The following is a 16,506-nucleotide window of genomic DNA, read 5'->3' as shown; positions in this document are numbered from 1 at the left end:
GGCGAGTTCGAGGCGACGCAAGGTCAGGTTTCCCTCATAGTAGTCGACATACTGTATTATCTATCCGTTGCCGTTCCGAGCAAAGCTGGCAAGGCCTTTCTTTCGAAGCTCCTTGATAAGCTGGTAGCACCATGGCACCGTTTGCCAGCTATGTAATCCAGAGCGGTTTCTCTTTGGCAGTCAGGAGTGCTTCGAGAAGAGTTCACATCGAAGAGCCACAATTACACGGTTGTGTTCCTGTGTTCAAGTATCTTCTGGGCTACTTCATCAAGAAGGTCTGTCTTCTTCATGTCGCGCAGCCAACTCTCTGGAATAGCTTCAAAGCCATGATAGGCCCCAGCAAGCCCGCCACATATCGCTCCCACCGTGTCTGCATCGTACCCCAAGTTTACAGCCAGGGTCGCCGCCTCGTCGAACGTATCCGAGTTGAAGAAAGCCCAGAGCGACGCTTCGAGAGTGTCGACAACGTAGCCCGTGCTCCGTATCGATTCGGCCGGTGTCTTCTCCCAATCCTCAAGCGTTTGGTACTTTCCCAGCCGCTCCGCGAGGACAGGTTCAATGGGTGTGTCGGAAACGTTGCTGGGGATTTCCTTGACCGATTCCGCCAAGCTGAGGGCGAGCTCTGTCTTTGAGGCGCCATTCAGTGTTTGCAGGACCAAAGCAGCGTATATCATGCAGGCGTGTACGCAGCGAGGATGAGGATGCGTTGGCAGCGAGCTCTCACGAGCGAGCTGGACAGCATCCAACTCGCTTACAGCGATCAACGCTGCCGGAAGCACTCTCATCAAGCTGCCGTTGCCGCAGAATTCGTCCTTGCCGAAGGAACGCGTGATTCTCTTCAGAATTGCGCGGTGGGCCTCGTCGGTCGGTGAAGCGTCGTGGTCAAGCCTGAGGAGGTTGTCCCAAGTTTCCAGCGCACATTTCGTCGAGACCCCAATGTCGAAGCATCTCCCGACGGACGACAGGTAGCCATCCCGCCACCACGAGATATACTTCTTCACCTGGTCCACGATGTTGGACTGGCCGCCACAGTCTAGAAACGACTGGGCCAGACACAAGGTCATCGAAGTGTCGTCGGTGAAACAGCCCGGCGGGAGGTCGAAGTTGTCGTTTGGCAGCATCCGCGTCACCGGCTTAAACGACCCGCGCGGCTTGAACTCGACAGGGCCTCCTAACGCGTCACACACGGCGAGGCCGTAAAGCGCGCCTCTGACACGAGACGAAAGGGGGACTGGATCCGGCATGGGCGATAATTACAACACCAAATTCGAGGTATGGCCTCAACAAGCTCGCCTACGGAAGAGAAAAGAAAGAGAGAGAGAGAGAAATGCTAGGCGAGCTTTCCACCATTGGCGGGCAGAGCAAAGCGCACGCGGGGATTCCTCCACTTCAATGCTATGTTGATGTTAAGCTGGGAATCAGGCAAGACAGATATCTGGCGTCACAAAGGAGCTGAGCGAGTAGTTCGTCCACACCTACCTAGGTATCTATAAAGAGCAACACGCAAGGAGCAGACGCTGGTGACGCCGAATGAAGCATTGCGTCAGCGTGGCTCAAACCGATTCAAATTCCCTAGCACGAAAGCAGCAGAAAGATTGTCAAAACCTGACTGTGGACGAAGAATAAAAAGGGGAACTTGATATTCGGCTGTTCTAGATGGCCATAGTCATACCCGTGGCTCTCATGAAATTCGCCCTCCTTAACACTGGACTCGTTGTTCGCTCATTGTTTACCCCCCCCCTCCGCCCGCGGAAACCCCTTCAATCGACAATCGATAAGCCGATAAGGGGCGATAAGGATCTTCTGGAAGAGTCAGGCAGGTACTGTAACAAGAGAAATAATACGAGGTACTGGGTACGGTATTGGGGATATACCCCGCTCCTGCCCGCCCGCTGGAACGGCACCTCGGAGCTGAACAAAAAGGTTGCCACCCCCTGGGAAGCATAGTCCCCAGTAGAACAGAGGCGCGGTTGAGAAAAGATGATATGGGCATGTCATTGTCCTCATTGAGAAAGTTACGTGTGCTTAGTCTCTATGTCTGCTCTGCCCGCGGGCAATGGCAATGGCTATAGATCAATCACAGACGTTGCGTCGCCCCCCATGTCCAAAATGAGTGTCGGATTCCAACCATTTCTCGACAGAGGTCGCCCGTCCCAACTTTGTTTCCTTGTGGTGAGAGAAAAACATGGATTTATATTTTTTTTGGGGGCAATCGGGGTGCTGAATGGCGAGGTGAGATGAGCCTTCAGAGGCGGTGGTGTGAGAGGTGGAGGTGCTTTATTTCTGTGGTCTAGTGTCAAAAAGCCGGTCAGGAGACACAGGTAGAGGCATGGTTCATCATACGCAGGTGCATTGACCAGAAGGGCATTGGCCTGGAGCTCATGTTAGCGAGGAAGCATTCATTTCCAGAGCGCCATGGACTTACAAGAAGAGCCGCAGCTGCAGCCGCAAGGACCTGGATTCCGAGCAGTCAGCCATGGGATCTGCTCAGGGCTCGACGCCCATGCACATACCCATTGTGTTCTGAAAAGCGAGTGCTTGTTTCTGGATTAGAGGTTTTCTTTGTTCGGTCTGAGATCGGCGTGTGCGGGATGGGAAATACAGGACGGATTGCTTGTTGCTCTTTGAGGAGGGAAAGGGAAAAGGGAAAAGAACAAGAGAGAGAGAGGGAGACACACCCAAAATCAGCAGTTTTATGTTCTGGGCGGGACCTGCGCTGCATCCCACGCTGTTACGTGGGCGGCAACTATTCCCCTTGCGTATTCCAGGTCTCCGAGAGGCGATGGGGGGGGGGTGATACGGAGTATCATAAGGAGATACACCTCGTGATCCATTAGGTATACTCTTGGTATACTCCATACCTACTAGTCTCGGTCTTCCCTATTAAGCGGCTTCTCTTCTCCGCGTGGACCGGATTTCGCTGGTCCAACGCTCAAAGGCACCCTTCGTCTTTAGTGGCAAGGCCTTCCTCATTTGCACCCCCGTATCGACGTATTTCAGGTCAAGGGCGTATTCAAATACTCATCTCGCTAGGTGCTATGCGGATTACCGGACTGAAGCTGCCGAAGTTTCTCCATCCATCACAAGGATATGAAATCACGGCTCTGGCGAAGTTCTCAGAGGGGGGGGGGGGATTGTATCCTGCCCTCGACTCATCTTTCTGATATAGAGGTAGAATTGCACCGAGACTTGGTATTCAAACTCGGAGACTTGTCACAAACGAAGTCTTGTGCGTCTTCAGACACCTAACCGCCATCACTCAGATTGTTTGCCCACAACTCAGTCCGCCATAGTCAAAACCATGACAACCACCGTCAGCGTCACATGCTTGTGTGGGAGGAATTCTGAGACACTACAGTTGGATTCCCAACTCCCTGTTCCAGTGTCTCCTTGCTCATGCAACAGCTGCCGATACACCACTGGTGTGCTGTACTTTTCGTGTTTTCCCCTTGTCACGAGGCCAAATGCAGTGGATCGACTTACCCAATATGCCTCCTCTTCAAAGTTGACCAGGTATTTCTGTCCAGCATGTGGTTCACCCATGTTTGTGCACGTCCATACAAACGACACTTGGAGTGTGTGCTCAGGCGTGGTTGATAATGTCGAGATCCTGGGAGCCACTTCAGCTCCGAGCCTGGAAAAGATCGTGCAACACGAGTTTGTTGGCGACACCAAAGATGGCGGTCTGGCAATCTGCTTAGCCCAAGTGGATGGTCCTGCAATACCCCTCTATTTACAGGGGCCGGATGGAGCGAAGGTCGAGGGGTTGACCGGAGGGTTGTTCACACGGATTGACGACATCAGCTCTGCCACCTCGAAGGGTGAAGTCAATCAGATCAGGCTGGCATCTGGAGACTCGAGCAAACTGCACGCGGGCTGCCATTGTGGAGGAGTGAATTTCCTCATCACCCGGCCCAATGCTCTCTCAAAGCAATGCTGGTCGCCGTGGCCCGACTTGATTGTCCCATACCATTCTTCGAGCTCAGAGAACCGCGAAGACGTCAAATGGTGGCTGCGTGCAAATGATTCGAAATACTTGGCAGGCACTTGTGCATGCAGGTCTTGCAGGTTAGGTTCTGGGTCCCCAATTCAAGCTTGGGCGTTTATTCCCAAAGCAAACTTGCTTCAGCTCGACGGCAAGCCGCTGGACTATAACATGGAAACTCTCAAGCAGATCGAGAGTTCCAAGGGCTGTTTCCGTGAATTTTGCCGCCGTTGCGGAGCTACAGTCTTCTGGCATTGCCTTGAAAGACCGGGCCTGGTTGATGTGAGTGTAGGGCTCCTGCGAGCGTCCGAAGGGTCGAGAGCAATGTCTTGGTTGAACTGGTGGACCGAAAGGGTTAGCTTTAGAGAGGATGCTCTTGATGAGATGCTCATCGACAATTTGGAGAAAGGGCTGCAGGCTATCGAATTTGGCGGATGACAAGAATGCCTTTGAATGTCCCAGTGGTGAAAACGAAAATGGTGTCGCGGGTGGAAACATACTGGGTAGTAGATGGGTTACGTAATATATTACTCATTCAACGCGGCCGTTCAGCCCTATCGTGGTCGCCTGGTCGCCATGCTCTCCTCAGGTCGCAGCTTGCGTCGACTGTCATGCTACCAGACCCTCTCCTTCAAGTCCGTTGTTACAACCGCGTCCATTTTGCTCAATCGTAGGTTTCCGACCTGATATGTTCCACATGATTTCCTGATTGCGCGACAATTAGCTGCTAGTCATCTCCAGCCATTGCAGCCAGGTACCCTTTTTCCTTGCGGGCGTTAACCCCCTGGCAAACATGGCCAGCGGAATGTCAAGAAACTCTTACGACGATGATCATGCCGTACTCGACGATGACTTCCTCAATGATGGTGCGGTAGCCCAACTCAATCTCGTAAGGTCAGAGGCTTATTTTCTACAGAAGTCGAACCTGACGAACCCTCCTACAACACTTCCGATCGCACCCCTTTAACGGGCAACATTCAATCGTCATCTTCCAGCGCGCCCCTGAATCAGAGTTATTTGACTTCTAGGATACCCGGTGAAGACAGACATGCGCCACAAAATACCATTGATGAGAGTGTTTGGGACACAGTATCTCGAGACTTGTTCGCAGTATGGGAGAAAATGAAGCAAGTCCTCTACCCCAAGTATTTGCTAGGAGGCATGCTCCAGAGACAAGGCACCGGCATGGGTGATGTCGAGAATCAAGGAGGAGGGTTGGGGAGAGACCTCAGAGGGCTCTTGGGACACTGGCCGGACGCAGATGGAATCTTGCAGGGAGGGATGAGTGAGGGTCTAAGAGATTGGGATCTATGGTGAGTTAGCGTGGAAAGACCTCTCTCATTCAAGAGAAGCATGCTGACAGCTTTCCTCAGGGGGCCTCTAATATTCTGCTTGCTGTTGAGCGTCTTCCTCTCCATGCGTGCCAGCAAAGGCCAAACCGACCTGGTCTTTTCCGGTGTCTTCTCCCTGGTCTGGATCGGCGAGGCTGTGGTGACCCTTCAGATCAAACTGCTCGGAGGGAACATGTGAGAACTTCGGTCCCCTCATACTAGCCGTGCTGACTCTGTTCTAGCTCGTTCATGCAATCCGTCTCCATCATTGGGTATACCCTGTTCCCCCTGACCATTGCTGCCCTACTCAGCGCCGTTGGCTTACCCACTATTGCGCGCATTCCTGTCTACATTGTCCTTGTTGCATGGTCACTTGCAGCCGGAGTTAGTATCCTCGGAGGATCAGGGGTTGTCAAGAATAGGGTGGCTCTCAGCGTCTATCCTCTCTTGGTCTTCTATGTCAGTCTCGGCTGCCTTTGTTTTATTAGTTAGATTTTAGGAAGCGGGTTGACCGGTGAATCGCCCGCACTGGCACTACACTACAGTATTCCCGCCTGTGATGCAGAAAATTGGACTTCAATAGTACAGTAGCGTCTCAAAGTTTTGTTTCTATTACCGAGTAAGGCCTGACGACATTGGCGTGGGTGGGGCGGAAAAAAGAGGCCTTTGTGAGTGTGATTGTGCGGAGCAGGGCGAGAAGGGGCCTGGCATGCCTTGAGCCGCTTCATCGTATCAATACCAATATCTTCGTGCCGACCGCCCATCCTCTTGACTGCGTATCCATCTCTGGATTCCAGCGTCTCTTTCTTTGTCGCTTCCGAAGGATATATTGCACGCTGCGATTGTACTCCAACAGCCTCATATTGCTGGTGAACACTTTGCAACAGGCGCTATCGGTTACCTGATTCCGTTCATCAAGCCACTGAGGTCAACCGCCGTTCTCGCACCGCCGTTCTCGAGCCTTCTGGCGCCTCAAGCACGAGCAGCCTCTCTGCCTTTCGTTCGAACTCGGAGCAAGTACTCCGTGCATTCAAGGACATCTGGACTGGGTCCATGTGGGGTTTCGTGGCCTAACCGAATCTGAAGACCGAGAAGTCATCGCACATCCATCTCTCCCAACCTCGACGTCTGCGGCGACCGAAGCGGAAACATCTACCGCGAAGGAGGATTGTCTCTGCGAGATCCCGCTTCCTGGAGGCCTCGCAGCACCACACAAACTACAGGATTTTCCATCCACAAGAATCCGCCTACGACCATCTTGATCACACACGATGTCTACGAGCGATCAAGGAGAAAATCTGCCACCACGTCAGGAATCGACAGAAGACACAGTCATACAAGATCTGCCGCCGCAAGATGGGAGTTCAGACGGTGAGGGGGGCGAACGCACCGCGCGGGAGAAACTGAAGAAAACATCAATCGCAGGACTTTCACAATACTCCAAGGCAAAGCCTGGGGCGGTTGGAGACCATCCTGTGGGCACCGTCACAGGTGTCGAAGCTGTGGCTGAGTTACAAAGCGAAAATGGACTGGTACGCGGCCGGCCTTCCAAGAAACGATCCTTTGAAGATTTGCAGAACGAAGAGTCTGGACCTAGTGTCGAGAACGGAGGCCCTCCTTTGCCAAAGAAGGGAAGCCAGCACAAGAGAATGAGGTCCCGGGAGATCTCAGGGAACGATGAGGAGATACAGACATTTGAAAAATACGAGGACATGGCGAGTCCAGTCCAGGAAGAGAGTGATGCAGAGGCGCAACAGTCTCCAGGCGGGCCTGGGGTCCTGGTTTCGGCGCCTTCGAAGGAGGAAATGGACACAGCTGCTAGTGCTGCACCAGGCTTGGAAGATACAACAACAGAGGTTAGAATACCTAATGTTGCCTCTATCTCGGAGAAGCAGCCGGCGGCTACAGAGCCCTCGACCAAAACCATTCCGCTGCCCGAACAAGCAGCCAAATCGCAGATCTCGGTATCATCAGGCTTTGCTAACACGTCAGCGGCATCTCCTTTCAGTAGCTTCAAATCGCCCAAATCACCCGAGAAGGAGGCCGAATCAACTTCATCTCCTGGTAACGGCACTTCAAATTCTGCGTTCGCTTCTTCCGGCCTGTCAGTATTCGCTGCGTCCGAAAAGTCACCCTTCGGAGCTGTAGGCGCAGCCGCCAAAACTGGTGGTGGATTTGGTGGCAGCAGAGGAACGAGCGGCTTTGCGTCGACTTCTGGCGGGTTCGGAGGTGCATCACCGTTCGCAAGTAAGCCCATGTCAGGATTTGGTTCAGGAGGCGGATTTGGCTCAGCTGCTGGATTTGGAGGTGGAAGCGGGTTTGGAAGTGCTGCGAAGCCACTTGGTTCGGGCATCTCTCCATTTGCTGCTCCCTCGGGGACGGCGGGCACATTTGGAAAGCCCAAACCCTTCGGAGCAAAATCAAATGAAGAAGAGGAGGAAAGTGAAGACGGAGGCGAAAACGACGAAGCCCAGCAGGCTGGGGAAGAAGTCGAGCAAGACCCGAGATTCCACGAGCAAGAAGGTGAGTCTTGTTGTATTACATGTAAGGGCGATTTGCTAACTGACCATCGTGCTAGTCAACACAGGAGAAGAAGACGAAAAAACCATCTTCAGCTGTCGGGCGAAGTTATATCACTTTGACAGGGAATGGAAAGAAAGCGGCCTGGGAGACTTCAAGATCAACATGCGATACGAAGCAAGATCAACGGAGCAGACCCCTGCCACGGATGACAAGAATGCGGCAGGCAAAGAGACCAAAGCTGAAAACGATTCTGGAGAGGCAATTGAGGAAGATATTGAAGCTGCCATCGACGGAGGCGAACATGAATCGTCTATGGCTCTTGAACGCAGAGGACGATTGATCATGCGGGCGATGGGCACACATCGTCTCCTGCTCAACACGCCGGTATTTAAAGAGATGAATGTGGGCACGCACGATGGCAAAGAACCGAGTGGGAAGACTATGCATCTGACCGGTCTGGAGGGAGGGAAACCAACGGGATTTCAGATAAAGGTAAGTTATCCGCGAACGCCATCTCACGAACGCTACTCTCAAGACTCATCCTTTGTTTTGATCTGGCCCAATATCGTCTGTCCTGCTGACTCGCTCGGAACAGGTTGGTAAAGAAGAGACCTTGAGGGAAATCTACTACAAGATCCGGGAATTGCAGGAAGAGCTGTGATAAGACGCAAGGGCCCAAAATCTGCCACTGCTCTTCCGGTCATCCCCAGCTTCATAATCTTCAAAGCCACCACGGGTACGCCAAGTGCAGCCAGTATTGGAGGAGGCTATGCGAAAGAGACACAACCTCGCGATGGTGTGAGGGACAGCCCAGGCCATATCCCCTACCTACTCACCTATCAACCTACAGTACTTGGCTTGCGGTGCTTGCCTGGTTCCTATCCAGAGTGCATGAAAAGGCCCAGGGGAGTGTTGGAATGACATTTTTGGCGAATCAAGGGCATTTCTTGGTGGAAATGTTAGGCAAAAATCCCTTCAAAGGGCGCGGAATGGATGGACGGATGGATGGCCCGGACTGTACGGATTGATTTCAGCGACGATGAACAGGGAAGCCAGCCAGTTCCGCCCAGCCCAGTCACACGCAATGCTCGATACTTGGTACTCGATTCTCGACTTGGAATGTTTTGTGCGCAGCCATTGCAACTACAGTCAGTTGGGATAAATGAGCGCCCACCGCCCCTCTCAGCACAGCTCACCAGAGTTTTCAGATTTGAATATTTCAACGACCCAAAAGAAAAACGCGAACAAGAATAACAAAATGGTTTCTATTCCATCCCAGCCCGTTCAAATCCGTTACCCAAAGCTTCAATATTGAGGTCAGGTGAACATGCCCTTGCTTCCTTCGAGAACCAACCTGCTTGGTATAGTGATAGAGACATCCACCCCGGCCGTCCGTTCACGTACAGATTTTTTCCCCCAGTCCGTTTGCCCCGACATTACTCATTGCATGAAGTCCGTATCCATTTCCCATTGCCCTTGCCCTTGCCCTTGCCCTTGCCCTTGCCCTTGCCCTTGCCCTTGCCATTGCCATTGCGATATCCCATACAAATGCATGAAAAGTCCCCTTCCGGCATCAATCACATTATCACGTTCGCCTTCTTGGTGTTCAAAGAACAATCATGCCCACACCCGCGATAAGCGCACCGCCAATCCACATCCAAAAGAGCACGTTCCTGCCTAGTTCCCCGCCCACTCTCCCTCCCCCGCCACTGCCCGTGAGATGGAACGGGCCTCCGTGCGAGGGCAAGGTGGTGGCGACGACAATGGTCGCTCCGTTCGTCGTGTACGTGTAGGTTATGACTTGGGCGCCTTGGGCGTTGTTGTTTTCACTAGCCCCGTCGCCATTGTCGTAGCCACAGGCGAGTGTGGGCTGGAGGTTCCACGGCGTCGGTATGGTTAGGAGCTCGCACAGACTCGCAGGCGTGGATGTGATCTGGCCGTTCACGGTGAGTCGGGCGAAGTCGGTGAAGAAGTATTGAGTGCCCTCGGTGAGGGTTTCGTACTCTCCGTCCCCGTCCTCGTCGATACACGTGGTGCACGGTTTCGCTTCGCACGTGAGTCCGCCTAGGCTCGAACCGCCACATGCAGGGAGACTCTGGCAATCAAAGCCGTTAAGGTCGATCTGTTCGTAGGCGGTGCACAAGGACGCAGGAATACTCGTCGTCTCAGCCTGTGCGCCATCATAGCTTGTTACAAATGCGATGGCATACTCGCCCGACCCGTAGGGCGTGGTCATTGCTTCGACAACGTCGTCGATATGAGTGGAGCAGAGCTTCGGCTCACATGTGGTCTGCGCCGTGGGGGCACAGTCGTCGCACGCGCCGCAGGTCGAGCACTTGTAGACCGTGGTGTAGCTGGTGAGAACGGGACAAGGGATGTATGATGTTATGGTGATGATTTCCGTCGAGAGATATGAAGTATAGTAAGACGGAGAGTATGTCCACGTCGTAGCTTGTACGACTTGGGTGTACTGTCCATCGTCGCTGATGGTCGAGGCTGTTAGGCCGGGTAATGAATTGTTTTGATGAATGCGCCAAAAGGGCAGCAAGGCTGTGGAAAGGATAACGACTTACTACGTGTCCCGCCTCTGTATCTGGGAGAGGAGACCCGCAAAGAATGTTATGGCACGCATGGGACAATCCTAATATAGTATCCCGGTCGTCTGTCCAATATTGAAGTAGAAGTACCTCTGTCAGCACCCCAGAGAAGTGATCATCAGATATCCTTCTCTCCAATGGTTCGACTCAACCAGCTCTGCAAAGGTTGATGGAGTGTCTTTTGAGAGAAGGAGCCTCCCCAGAAAGGCGCAGGCGCCTTTTTGAGGGATGAAAAGGCATCTTAAGACGCCTCAGAATCCGGTTGTTGGGTTGATACAAAAACAAGCCCTCCTGTTTGCAAGGATCACGCCTGGTTGGCATCAGCCCGCCACAAAACCTACCTGAGGAGGGAGCGCTCGAGATATTGCCCTTTGCAGGGCCTGACCACCTCTTCAGCCTTCACAGCGCATAATTCTTCCGTCATGCCGCGCGGGCTCGATAGAAGCGAGAGGTAGCCACGCCAATCGTGGCTACGAAAAGAGTAAAAGGGTGGAAGTTGACTTTGGGGACTCGAGGAGTTGCCGCGGAAACCAGCCTTTCGAATAGTGCGAGGCTTAAGAAATGCATTTCTCGAGAAGCGGGAAAGCCACAAGTCCGATGCAGAACCCGGCTCAAACGGCGATGGTCAATAGATAGCAATATATTTACATACATAGGTACATAACAGCTGGACGAATCCTGAGATCACTGCCAAAGTGCCCGTCGGGGGCTTGTTGAATACGAACACCGAGATGATTGCGAGCATGTTCTTTATGAATGTACATTCGCTGCTTCCCATCTCCCCAAGTGCGACGACGAGTGCATCGGCCAGGAGCTTCCCCGTTCAAAGGATTTATCATGTTAGGGACACATGACCGTTTATCAACAGAGATAGAATGGTAGAGCCAGCATGCTCTAGTCCCATACAGCGCCACCTTTCCTCGGCTTCAGCACGCGTTGGGATGTCCAGGTGAAGTGAAGACAATGGACCATTCTATCGTGGGTACCCGGTACGACTCTTGGTGTGCAGGATGCAATGGGGCCGAGGACACTGCGACAACGCCATTTGTCCTCGCCTACGGAGTACTCGGTGAGTCGGTACTTCAGCCTGGTGAGCTGGTTTCAGCCTACCCGGTAATGGATGCAACTTCCAGCCGCGCGGTAAACGACAATGTCTGCCATCTCCCCTCTAAAGCCCGTAACTGCATTCCATCCGAGCTGTCATGACGCCGTCGAGGACTGGTTAACCTCCTCGCTGTTGCGTTTTTCGCATTCGTGTTGCCCTATCCTCCGCTCTCCCGAACCCGAGTGACGCAAAGATGCCCGCCAAAACTCCTCGTGAGCGTGGTGACTTCGAGATCGCGCTGATCTGTGCGTTGCCACTGGAAGCCGAGTGCGTGCAAGAATTATTTGACAAATTTTGGGAAGACGAGGGCAAGAATTTCAGGAAAGCTCCTGGGGATCCCAGTGTTTATACAACTGGAGTGATAGGTGACCACAATGCGGTTCTAGCCTATATGCCAGGTATAGGGACCACTCCCGCCGCGGCAGTTGCGGGCTCCTTACGCGTGAGCTTCCCAAATATCAAGCTGGCACTAGTGGTCGGTGTCTGCGGCGGCATGCCTTACGGCACCGGGACCGACCAAGAAGAAATCATGCTCGGCGATGTCATCATCAGTCAAGCACTCCTCCAATATGATTTTGGGAGGCGGCGTCCAAGGGGATTTGTGAAGGAAGACATTCGAGACACACTTGGTCGTCCTAGCCCAGAGATCCGAGCTATCCAGGCTAAGCTAAGGACGAGTCGGTACAAGCAGAAAATGCAAAATAACATGACCACCTTTCTCCAAGAGATACAGCGGAAGAGGCCTGAGATCAAGTATCGAGGCCAAGAGAATGATATCTTATACCATTCATCGTATATACATCGCCACCCACCAGGAACATGTGATGAGTGCAAGAGAGAGGGCGAGATTTGCGAATTAGCCCTCAAAACGGAATGCGAAGATCTAGGCTGTGACTCTATAATGCGTGTAAAGCGCAGTCGCTCCATGGGTGGATCAACGACACAGCCTGTCGTCCACTTTGGCATCATGGCCTCGGGGAACACCGTGATGGCCTCAGGTCAGCACCGTGACCTGATGGCGCAAGCGGACGGAATCATTGGTTTCGAAATGGAAGGGGCAGGCGTGTGGGATTACTTCCCCAGCGTGGTCATCAAAGGTGTATGTGACTATACCGACAGTCACAAAAGGAAGGGATGGCAAAGATACGCGGCGGCAACAGCAGCAGCGTGCGCGAAGGCCTTTTTGGTCCAGTGGAGCGAAGAGGAAGCACCTATCTGTTCAGGTGAGTTTCAATATTTTTCAACCTTCAACGGCTTTGGCCATTTATGAAGTTTTACCTCGCGAAACCGAAGTCGTATTGTCTCCTGATATGAATTACCAGAACCTGTACGGCAAATTCCGTTTGACCACCTCTCGGGGTTTATTGGTCGTACTGAAGAGCTGAAGCATCTCCAACAAGCAATTTTCGATCCAGAGGGTCGCCGGATTGTATCTCTACTTGACGCAGGAGTTGACTGGCCCTCGAGCTTGTCTGCCAAGTCAAGTCAGAGCACTCCAATTGCTCAATCTTCTGGATCCAAGCCGCCAATCAATTGACGTTTGAGAAGGATATACTCGGCATCGGAAAGAAGGGAAGAATTCCAGGGATCGGAGGCGACCATCTCGACGCCAAAACCCTTGTCAAAGAGTGGCTTACCAACCCATCCACAAACAGATGGTTCTTAGCGCTGGACAATAGTGATGATGAATGCTTGTGGGCATAGAGGTCAGACTCGGACGATCAGAAGAAGCCCGCGCGGATGGAGACGTTGCCACGCACGACCGATGGCTCGATCCTCATCCCGACCAGATCTCGACGCATAGCTAGTTTTCTCACTGGAAAAGGGATGACCCAATTGGCGGCGATGTCGGTCGACGAGACTAGGGGAGTCTTGCCGAATGCGTCAGGAAGACTTGAAATGCTGGAGGAGCACAGCAGAACCACCACCCTTTTACAGAAGCTCACCTATCTCCGGCTCGCTATCGTCCAAGCCCCTTCATATATCTCCACGACCCAAGAGACGGTCAACACCTATCCGGAGCTCATGGATGACCTGGGGATGAAGTGAGCAAGCTTCTAAGTGAAGATTGTGGAGATTACTCACGGATACTCTAGTGCACAGAATCCAGTTGCCACCCTTTCTTCATCTTGTTTGAACAAATCCGCCGACATCACCGGCGAGAGGCAGAGTTTCTTAGTGCTGTGGCCTGTCTTCACGAAAAGGACGTTCCATTGTCTCTGCTGCCAGAACTTAGCTCGAAGAAAGCGATGGTCGACGCCATCGCTACACTGAATGGATATTCGTTTGTGACGAGCCGGTCAATGGGCGGAATAGGGAGTCATTCCGAACCATTACATGATATTCATCGGCTGGTGCACATCGCTGCTCGAAAATGGCTGAAAGGGAATTGCACACTTCCTGGTTTGATGAAAGCGTTTGCCATGATGGTTGCATGGAGGGAACCTGAACTAGGATACCTCTCGTATTGTAACCTTGGATGGGCGCGCTTTCGGTAAGGTGAACTATCTCGAGCGATCGAGACGCCGAAAAAGGTGAGAGGGGAGGATCATCCTGATACACTGATGGCCATGGGCATCCTTGCCGTGATCATGCACCGCCAGCAGAGGAAAGAAGAGGTTCTCAAGCTCCTGGCAAAATGTGCACAAGCACAACGTCGGGCCTTAGGCGCTGACCACCCCGACACTTATTTTTCGTCTAGGAAGCTGGCGAGGTGGCGGTCCTAACCAGCCGAGACTGCAATGTCACTATTTCTCCTGCTCCAATCGAGCAGCATGTGATGGCGGTCGGTAGTGGAGGACCCTTGAGTGGAAATGAGCGGGACGAAACATCAACTTGCATCACCACAAGAAGACTCTTGAGACTATCTACAGTCATTGCCAAGACAAACGTGATTCAGTCGTCTGACTCGAGCCGCTTTTACCGTCTCGCCGTCTCAGAGACCAACGACATCTCACACCATGACCTCAGCCGAAACCTCTTCTAGACTCGAAGCTGAACTGTCCCTCCTCGAGGCAATGTATCCCGGGAACATCACCTTTGACTCTCGAAGCCGGGATCTTCTTTTCACGCCTAGTGATTCTCAGAGGAGTGCCCTGCTCCTCCGGCTTCCAGACCAATACCCCGAACAGGGAGTTCCCGAAGTAATATCTGCGTGTGATAACTCCAGGAACGATATCCGCGATAGGATTCGACGGGCCATTGACGGCCTGGGTGCTGAAGGGATAGGTGTGGAGGTCTTGGATCAAGTCGTCAGTATCTTTGAGGACGAGATCTCTGGAACCTCTTCGGATTTGACTGCGTGCTCAGTCGAGGGATCAAACGGCAAGGAACAACAAGCCGCCAGGGATCCAAGTGCGGGATCGCAACCAAGGCCAAGGACTGTAATAATCTGGCTCCATCATCTCCTGGCGACCTCGAAGCGAAAACTAGCCGTCAACCCTACTGCGTCGTCTCCAGCGTCATCCCCCAGCAGTGCCATCTCCGGCATAAGTAAACCCGGGTATCCCGGCATAATGGTGTTTTCTGGGCCCAGCGACCTCGTAGACTCACACCTCCGAGAGCTGAAAGCGCTGAATTGGCAAGTATTCCAGGTACGTTATGACTCGGATGAGAATGCCGGACAAGAAGAGCAAGAACGAGACGAGTGGACATTCTCACACGGAAAGGGGAAGATCATCGAAGTCGAGTCGATGGCAGAGGTGGTCAAGGACATTGTGAAGGAGGGCAACAAGCTGCTGTTCTTGGAGGCGGTGGGTGTCAAGTGATTGCGGATATAAGGTTTGTGCCACCACAGGGAGATGGAAACGATATGGAGAAAATCAGCAACACATTCATTGAGGTGTTCAAAAATATCCGATGAAGGAAGGCCCGCTCTACAGACCAAACAATCGTCCTCAGCCGCGAAGTCACGACGAATATAGACTACAACAACAACAAAAGACAGTCAGGATGCATGTTGAGGCCCCATTATACCATTTACATGCCGACAAAGGCGTTTCCCAGCACCAGACTATCCACCGCCCGATCTCGCTGCATGCCATGCCGCCTTCGATAGTTCTCCAACTTCTTTTGTTCCTCCATGATGGCCCTCGTGCCCAGCGCTTCATACAATGCGGCCACACCTGTGGCGCTGGCCTTGCCCTGGGAGTCTGTGGAGCACCTGGAGCTGACACCGCCAGTCGACGTCGGAGAGGTGCTCGCACCGAAGCTGCTGTCGCTATTGCAGCTGCCCCGCGAGCAAGACTCGCTACTGGAAGTCAGACTCGACCTGGGACTGGTGGAGGTGGTAGCGGCGGCAGTGGAGATTTCGACTGGCGACTTCGTCATGTCGTCGTCGTCGTCGTCGTCCATGAATCCCCCGACCTGAGTGCGTGTCGTGGGCACAGAATGAGAACTGTTGGTACGGATCCTCCTGGGAAACATGTCATCGTCCAGGGGCCTCGGGGCCCGACTTAAACTCCGACTTGGAGGAGCCGTCTCCAGCGACTTCATCTCGCGACAAGGTCTCCCCTTGCGGACGACGCGCGACCACCAATGCCGCTTCTTGGTCTTGTCACCTTTCTCCTCTGTCTTCTGGCTGCAGTTGGCGGCCATGATGGTGGCCATCCCGGAGGTTTCCCCGGTCAAGTTGTCGAGGGCCTGGATGGTGGTTCCTGTGGTGCTCGTGACGATCAAAGGCGCAATGGACATTGACGGGACTGAGGCTGGCATGGTTGATGAATGGTAAGAAGAAGGGTTATTGAGATAGACAAAAGAAAAATGGAAGGTGGTTGAAAGTTGCTGAACAACAATGCTGACACAATACTGTATGATGATGAGAGAGGTATGTGTGTGTGTGAGAGAGTCCGAGCTTCCCGAATATGTGCTGTCTAGACTAAGTATCGTGGTGAGGTGTTGAATGTTGTGCCGCTCTGTTTTGTTCCGTATTCTTTGCTTTTTCCTTTCTCACGGATGATCTTTCCT

At 52.9% G+C, this 16,506-nt stretch overlaps 10 protein-coding genes across 10 annotated transcripts; 7 read left to right on the top strand and 3 right to left on the bottom strand.

Annotated features, from left to right (window-relative positions):
* Window positions 1–221: 221 nt before the first annotated feature.
* On the bottom strand, window positions 222–1,244 carry A1O5_07940 (uncharacterized protein; the record flags this gene model as incomplete). Its single annotated transcript, XM_007748525.1, has 1 exon — window positions 222–1,244. The coding sequence occupies one exon, from the start codon at window positions 1,242–1,244 to the stop codon at window positions 222–224; it is 1,023 nt and encodes a 340-aa protein (XP_007746715.1).
* A 2,297-nt stretch (window positions 1,245–3,541) lies between these two features.
* Window positions 3,542–4,423, top strand: A1O5_07939 (uncharacterized protein; the record flags this gene model as incomplete). Its single annotated transcript, XM_007748524.1, has 1 exon — window positions 3,542–4,423. One exon carries the CDS (start codon window positions 3,542–3,544, stop codon window positions 4,421–4,423), a length of 882 nt encoding a protein of 293 aa, XP_007746714.1.
* A 355-nt stretch (window positions 4,424–4,778) lies between these two features.
* A1O5_07938 (uncharacterized protein) lies at window positions 4,779–5,808 on the top strand (the record flags this gene model as incomplete). Its single annotated transcript, XM_007748523.1, has 4 exons — window positions 4,779–4,851; window positions 4,902–5,298; window positions 5,359–5,511; window positions 5,559–5,808. The coding sequence occupies 4 exons, from the start codon at window positions 4,779–4,781 to the stop codon at window positions 5,806–5,808; spliced, it is 873 nt and encodes a 290-aa protein (XP_007746713.1).
* Window positions 5,809–6,587: 779 nt separating this feature from the next.
* A1O5_07937 (uncharacterized protein) lies at window positions 6,588–8,500 on the top strand (the record flags this gene model as incomplete). Its single annotated transcript, XM_007748522.1, has 3 exons — window positions 6,588–7,839; window positions 7,895–8,331; window positions 8,435–8,500. The coding sequence occupies 3 exons, from the start codon at window positions 6,588–6,590 to the stop codon at window positions 8,498–8,500; spliced, it is 1,755 nt and encodes a 584-aa protein (XP_007746712.1).
* A 945-nt stretch (window positions 8,501–9,445) lies between these two features.
* Window positions 9,446–10,075, bottom strand: A1O5_07936 (uncharacterized protein; the record flags this gene model as incomplete). The annotated part of the gene is made up of 1 exon (XM_007748521.1): window positions 9,446–10,075. One exon carries the CDS (start codon window positions 10,073–10,075, stop codon window positions 9,446–9,448), a length of 630 nt encoding a protein of 209 aa, XP_007746711.1.
* Window positions 10,076–11,734: 1,659 nt separating this feature from the next.
* On the top strand, window positions 11,735–13,078 carry A1O5_07935 (uncharacterized protein; the record flags this gene model as incomplete). Its single annotated transcript, XM_007748520.1, has 2 exons — window positions 11,735–12,764; window positions 12,864–13,078. 2 exons carry the CDS (start codon window positions 11,735–11,737, stop codon window positions 13,076–13,078), a joined length of 1,245 nt encoding a protein of 414 aa, XP_007746710.1.
* Window positions 13,079–13,386: 308 nt separating this feature from the next.
* A1O5_07934 (uncharacterized protein) lies at window positions 13,387–14,039 on the top strand (the record flags this gene model as incomplete). The annotated part of the gene is made up of 2 exons (XM_007748519.1): window positions 13,387–13,586; window positions 13,652–14,039. The coding sequence occupies 2 exons, from the start codon at window positions 13,387–13,389 to the stop codon at window positions 14,037–14,039; spliced, it is 588 nt and encodes a 195-aa protein (XP_007746709.1).
* Window positions 14,040–14,060: 21 nt separating this feature from the next.
* Window positions 14,061–14,252, top strand: A1O5_07933 (uncharacterized protein; the record flags this gene model as incomplete). Its single annotated transcript, XM_007748518.1, has 1 exon — window positions 14,061–14,252. A coding segment is annotated over one exon (192 nt), but the record flags the coding sequence as incomplete, so codon positions are not given.
* Window positions 14,253–14,501: 249 nt separating this feature from the next.
* On the top strand, window positions 14,502–15,308 carry A1O5_07932 (uncharacterized protein; the record flags this gene model as incomplete). Its single annotated transcript, XM_007748517.1, has 1 exon — window positions 14,502–15,308. The coding sequence occupies one exon, from the start codon at window positions 14,502–14,504 to the stop codon at window positions 15,306–15,308; it is 807 nt and encodes a 268-aa protein (XP_007746707.1).
* A 211-nt stretch (window positions 15,309–15,519) lies between these two features.
* A1O5_07931 (uncharacterized protein) lies at window positions 15,520–16,254 on the bottom strand (the record flags this gene model as incomplete). The annotated part of the gene is made up of 1 exon (XM_007748516.1): window positions 15,520–16,254. The coding sequence occupies one exon, from the start codon at window positions 16,252–16,254 to the stop codon at window positions 15,520–15,522; it is 735 nt and encodes a 244-aa protein (XP_007746706.1).
* Between the last annotated feature and the right edge of the window lie 252 nt (window positions 16,255–16,506).

Source organism: Cladophialophora psammophila (assembly GCF_000585535.1).
Source record: "Cladophialophora psammophila CBS 110553 chromosome Unknown aczJe-supercont1.12, whole genome shotgun sequence".
NCBI lineage: Eukaryota > Fungi > Ascomycota > Eurotiomycetes > Chaetothyriales > Herpotrichiellaceae > Cladophialophora > Cladophialophora psammophila.
This window is presented reverse-complemented; position numbering and strand designations above follow the sequence as displayed.